Raw genomic sequence first — 6,121 nt, forward strand, 5'->3', positions numbered from 1 at the left:
ACTCGCAAAACGGGTTAGGGTAGAGCAGTCTACTATCTGTAGATAAGGGTGGGCGTATAATAGTGAATTGAAAGAAGGGCTGGACGAGGTCGGATAAAATAAAAACTTGCTCCTACCTATCCTACTGTCACTCCTATATATAAATATACAATCACTGATTTTAGTGTATAAATAGTATTTTTATTTAAAAAATTCTCTTTGAATTTTCCTGGCTTACTTTTGGGGGGCTCTCTAGGCCCAGATCTGTGCCCATGTAGTCATACAGTTCTTAATCGTCCTCTTGTGAGTCGGTGGTTCTCAGTTAACTTGTATTGGGGCCTAGTTACAGTGATTATCTGTGCTAACCCAAGGGAAAAAAAACAAGACCAAAAAATTCAACAGGTAATAAAAAAGAACTTCCTCATTGTAAAATATGTCAATAGAAAAATACCACATTGGCAGGACCAAAGATTAAATATATATATATTGATTTACCAAAAATATATATATATATATATATATAGAGCTCCACCACCTAGGATTTCCCTCTCCTTGGAGGTTCTTCCCATGTAAACTCATTTTTCTTATTCAAAATCAAGGTAAATTAACAAAAATTCACCTAAATTATTTTTTTGTTGTTAAAAATATTTTAAAATTTTATTATAAATAAAAAAGATTCTCAAATCATTTAAAAATGTAACAAAAATACACATTCATAAACTGAAATATCTTACATTAACAAAAGAGAAAAGTGATATAACAAATGAAACTTCTTATGTAAAAAGATTCTCACCGGCAAGTGAATCAGGTCATGTTTTTATGTTAACGGAGCAAGTCTTTAATCACGACTAGGCATTTTTGGCACGTTTTAAAATTAGTTGAGGATATTTTTGTCAATAATAAAATTCAAGAATATTTTTGTCAACATTAAGATAATTCGAATACATTTCTTGTGGTTTATCCCCAAAATTAAGCAAACTAAAAATCAATCATCAAATTAGTTCATATATTATTTAAGTCTACTTTTTTACAAGAAAGTTACCTTCTCCACCCTTACTTTTGAAAGACAAACAATAGTGGAATTGTATCTACACAGCGAGCATCAACATTTTTTTTGAAGGCACATTCCGACACAGGAAAAGGGTAAAAAGCAACAGAGAACTTGAGTACACGAGAAAACTAACTATTATTAAGTTCACATGGAGCCGCGGGTACAAAGAATGTACCCAGAGATAATTGAGCTAATAGCAAAGGCAACAAAACCAAGGAATGCCATACTAATTGAAGCACTTGCCATCTCTGTGAACTCGTCTTTCCCCCAATTCGATTGCCAATCATCGACCCGGGTGGCTGCACATGATGATGCCGATATCAGAAGATATGCTAAAACCTGCTCATCAATTTTTGCAGATATATTAATTTTCAACAAGTAAAGACTTTGGTTCTTGCTGTGAAGGAAAATTATGTACACAGGAATCAAAGAGTTATGCATCAAATTTCACTGAATGCAAGTTATAGTATAAATATTGCATTTGAATAAGAACTTGGACAAAAGAAAGGTACTCATTATCTATCAGCTAAATGGGTAATTGTTAGAGGCCTACTACATATACGGTCACATATATTATTCAAATCATAAATATTCTTAAGTAACAATGAGAAACTAAAAGTCCAAACTAAAGGCGAAGGATCTCATGACTTGCCTGATCAACAAAGAAATCAAAGTGGGAGCGAAGGTGGTGGTTGATCATGTGTTTCCCTGTGACTAGTTGATAAACCAGATCAAATGCTTGTAATCCTGCATATGCAAATGCAATGATATTCACAGATAAGCAATACCTGCCATATCATTAAGGCTTAATCATCACATGTATCCACTACTATAACAAAAAAAAAAAAATTGGTAGGATAAACTGACTCAGAAAAACCATGTCCAAGAACAAGTAGCAGAAAGGAAGTATAAGGACGGTTTAAAAGACCAAATTATGATACATAATTAGGCTGTAAATTCTACTAAGTATTGCTTTACAATTAGAATAACACCTACAATAATGGCTCCCTAAACCCCTCACACTCAAGATCGAACACTTGTAGCATACACTGTCCTAGAGACTCCATGTGTGCAGGTGGCCCAACAGCCCCAACTTACAAACACAGGGTGGCTTTGATATTATATTAGAATAGCACTCACCGATTCAAGACTGTATCCTCACATGTGAGACTTCTAATACCATCAAGGGGTTTTAGGTACCATATAGAAACTCAGACGTATGTTCAAGGATAATAAAGCTTGTATGAATAATTTAACCGGGAAATTAATATTATCTAGTATTTGTCTATTAGAGATATAACCATTTATGTGCATCCTGATATCATGATAGCCGAACATATTTCTTCCAATAAACCATTCCAATATCATTAAATAAAATTTGAATCTGGTCAAAGGAACATGAATTGGACTAACAATTATCAATACTGAAAATCCACTGAACTTAACTGAACTAATCTGGATCATTAAGTTCTTGCCTATATAACTCTTATGCTCTAATCATTATTGAAAAGAGAATTAACAATTGTTATAATAACAAATAATTATAATAAGAAAGTTGGGAGTACCTATATTCCCTGTAGCGATCAAAGGAATCGCCACTCCAACCCTGAGTCCTATCGGAAGCCATAACCGAAAAGGAGATCAGGCACACGACAACCTCGCTCACCCGGAACCCTAGCGCCGCCTTCCTCAACGCCTCATCCCTCCTCCACTCCCCCTTCGACTCCCTCTGCGGCGGCATAACAGGAGGCGGTGGTGGCGCAGGAACGACCGGCGAATGATGCGGCGGATTCTGGCGCCTCGTGGATTTTTCGGGAGTGTACTGTGTGAACTTGTCGACGGCGACGATAGCCTTGGAATTGTCGAAGGGCTTCGCCGGCGATTCCTCCGACGACCAGTATATCGGCGATCCCTGCGTGTTTGCGGCATCCCACCGCGGTGAAGTGTGGAACGGGACCGGGGACTCGAACTTATTCGACGACTCGGAGTTTTTAGAGAGCGATTTATTCATGGCGGTGATGCTGCGTTCTTTCTATTTTTCTGCGATTTTCAGTTCCCTGCGCTTCGCGGATTTTCAAATGAGAGAAAGAAACAAGGAAAAGAAGGAAAGGAAATGGAGTTATAGAGAGGTGGAAAGAAGAAAAGTTCAAAAAAGATATCAAAAGAAGAGTGATTAAAGAAAGATAGAAAGGAAAAGGAAAAGGGTGTTTGGGTGGAGAGAAAAGAAAAGAGAGGGAAAAAGAAAAACTAGGAGTGAAGGGATTGTGTTTGTGTGTGGCTTCGCTTAGTGTGGGCCGTGCCACGTCATTGCATTTTGTTATGCTGAGGAAAACTTGGCATATTACTTTTATTAAACCAATTGTTTGTTGGGACGCGATTAGGTACTCCATAGATAAATGGAGTTTTAAAATTCCATGAGTAAAAGAAAGAGTAAAGTTAGCATTTAAAATTTCAAAGGCTCTTAAATGGAACGCAATTAGGTACTCCATAGATAAATGGAGTTTTAAAACTCCATGAGTAAAAGAAAGAGTAAAGTTAGTATTTAAAATTTCAAAGGCTCCTTAAATAGAACACAATTAGGTACTCCATAGATAAATGGAGTTTTAAAACTCCATAAGTAAAAGAAAGAGTAAAGTTAGCATTTAAAATTTCAAAAGCTCTTAAATATGAAGAGAGAGAAAAACATTTTTTATTGGTTTTTGTTTTATTTTGGAATACATTCAGTAATATTTTAATATTGGGTTAATAAAATTTATTTTACATTTTCTTTTGTCTTAAATTCATTTTAAGTTAGAATTAATTTTTTTATTTAAAATTGTAGTGAGTTAAAATTAAAAACTGTAGCAATAAAAAAATAATTTTATAATTTTTTATTTAAAATTTGTTTGGATTAAAAATTTTTGTTTTATTATTTTCGTTGTGTACTATTTTATTTTAAAATTGATATTGAACTATTATAATAAAAATAAAAATAAAAGGTAAAAAAACTAATAAAATAAGAATTTTTTTTGCAGTTAATTTTAAAAGACTAAAATATAATTTAAAATTAAAATTATTTAATTTGAATTAAAAATATGATTTAATTTTAAAAAAGTAACCTATAATATTAGTTAATTTTTAAAATACAATAATGTTCTTTTAAAATTATTGTTTGATTATTTTAAATATTAAAAATTTATATTTGAATTTAGAATGATAAAATTATTACTTTTGAGGATTAATTTTAAAATATATATTTAAAGATTAATTAAAAATACACGTCTTTCTATTTTTTTTTAATTATTTGAACTAAAATACAAAAATTAAATTTCTACTTTTATTTGTTTTGGTTTTTTTATATTTTATTTGAATTTAAATATAGATATTTTTTATTGATATTTATGTTTTAAAATTAATAAAAAAAATATATAAATAATTAATTTAAAAAGTAAGAAATGTCAATAATTTGTATCAATAATAAATCAAATTAAACTTATTCGATTTACTACTGGTACAGTATATACATAGTAAGTCAAATAAAATTACACTTAAAAAGATTATAGTAGTTGCAGTCCTCTTTCAAAACAAAATAATGCGAGAACGTTTATTAAAAATAGATGAATATTTTTTTTAATTTTAAATTAACGCTTTTAAATATTTAATTTTTCAAAACCGAATAAATATAATTAATCATATAAGTATAATAATACGATTATGTTTATTTTTATCAAATTAAATTTATTATATCTATTTATAATTTTAAATTAATCAAAAATTTTATAATTTAAAATTAAAATTTTTAAATTAATTTTTATATAAATAAAATTAGATTAACCAAAAAAATAAAAATATATTAATACAATCTAAATCATAATGTAACAAGAATAAATTTGATGTAATGGACGAATTTTGTATGCTATGCAAAAATTTACATTTGTTAGACAAATTTTATAAAGCTCTTAAAAAAAGTGAATTTTTTAAAAAATATTGTTATAGAAAATAATAATTTCTTATTTTTATTTCAGTAAAAAATCCAACACTAATAAGACACTAAAATAAAAAAAAAAAACGTTGTTTAATAAATAATAAATAAATTAAGATGAGATAGAAAGAAAGAGAGGAAGTGAAGAGGTAGGTTTTGTTATTAGAGAAGGAGAGAGAAATCACGTTGAGAATAAAAAGTTTTTTGCATTAAATTTAATATAAAAATAAATTTTTATTTTTGTAAAGTTTTATGAAATTTTAAAACTCCAAACAAGAGAGTATGTAACATCCACCCTTGTTTGTTGCCATGTGGGTCAATCACTTGGTAATTGTAGACTTTTATAGTAGAGTGGACTATTTACTATTAGTTCAGTTCTTGATTTGATTAGTGAGGGTGCATGGTAGGGAAGGTTTTACTTCCGCATTGGATCAGAAGCTTGAGTCGTTTTCTTAGCTTGCATGTAGTACTATTTGGGATTTGACTTTAGTCATACTGGCACTAACTTCAATCAAGGTGGCAGATAAAAGTACATAATCATTCTTTTATCTTTCAAAATCTATACCGAGATAATAATGAGATGAATCGATAATAAATGTACTCTTTATTTGGATAAATTTTTGAAAAAAAAAATCAAAATGTAATTATTTCTTTTTTTACAAAATTGTGATAATAAATAGTTTTTTTATTAAAATCAGATTTTAGATTATTTTGATTTTATAAAAAACATTAATTTGTAAAACTATTTTTTTTTAAAAGAAAAATCAGAAATACACAAATGCCATGTATCATAAATGTATGTCCCATTAGCTAGTGGAAGTGTGGAACCAATTATTAACTTAACCTAACCCTTGAGCCACACGAGTGTGGCCTAATAACTTAAATATGTCTCATGTAAGTAAGAGGAGTAAAATATAATTTTTAATATTTTAAATATTTTATTCAAATTTTTAATATTTTAAAATTGTTATAATGTTATCTGATTATTAATTCTATTAATAATTTGGTAAAAAAATGCCATGTAGACGTTATAATTCATTGTGACAAATTAATCTCATATTACCAATAGTAAAAAAAATAAAAAAATTAAATAAATAAAAGAAAAAGTAACATTAATATATGAGGGAACA

The 6,121-nt window shown here is 29.3% G+C and overlaps 1 protein-coding gene across 1 annotated transcript; it reads right to left on the reverse strand.

The window, feature by feature from the left end:
- Positions 1-964: 964 nt before the first annotated feature.
- Positions 965-3,225, reverse strand: LOC130982182 (CASP-like protein 4A3). The gene is made up of 3 exons (XM_057906066.1): positions 2,596-3,225; positions 1,683-1,818; positions 965-1,369 (listed from the first exon to the last, which is right to left on the reverse strand). The coding sequence occupies exons 1-3, from the start codon at positions 3,039-3,041 to the stop codon at positions 1,175-1,177; spliced, it is 777 nt and encodes a 258-aa protein (XP_057762049.1). The 5' UTR covers positions 3,042-3,225; the 3' UTR covers positions 965-1,174.
- Between the last annotated feature and the right edge of the window lie 2,896 nt (positions 3,226-6,121).

The sequence above is a fragment of the Arachis stenosperma genome, chromosome 5 (assembly GCF_014773155.1).
Source record: "Arachis stenosperma cultivar V10309 chromosome 5, arast.V10309.gnm1.PFL2, whole genome shotgun sequence".
In the NCBI taxonomy this organism is placed as follows: domain Eukaryota; kingdom Viridiplantae; phylum Streptophyta; class Magnoliopsida; order Fabales; family Fabaceae; genus Arachis; species Arachis stenosperma.

What these genes read in the sequence shown, in the direction of transcription:
- LOC130982182 (XM_057906066.1), bottom strand. Translation starts at nt 3,041, where the DNA reads ATGAATAAATCGCTCTCTAAAAACTCCGAGTCGTCGAATAAGTTCGAG. An exon ending in GATCGCTACAGGGAATATAG is followed by an intron (nt 1,819 to 2,595) that starts GTACTCCCAACT and finishes ATGATATGGCAG; the next exon opens with GTATTGCTTATCTGTGAATA. An exon ending in TTGATTTCTTTGTTGATCAG is followed by an intron (nt 1,370 to 1,682) that starts GCAAGTCATGAG and finishes ATTGATGAGCAG; the next exon opens with GTTTTAGCATATCTTCTGAT.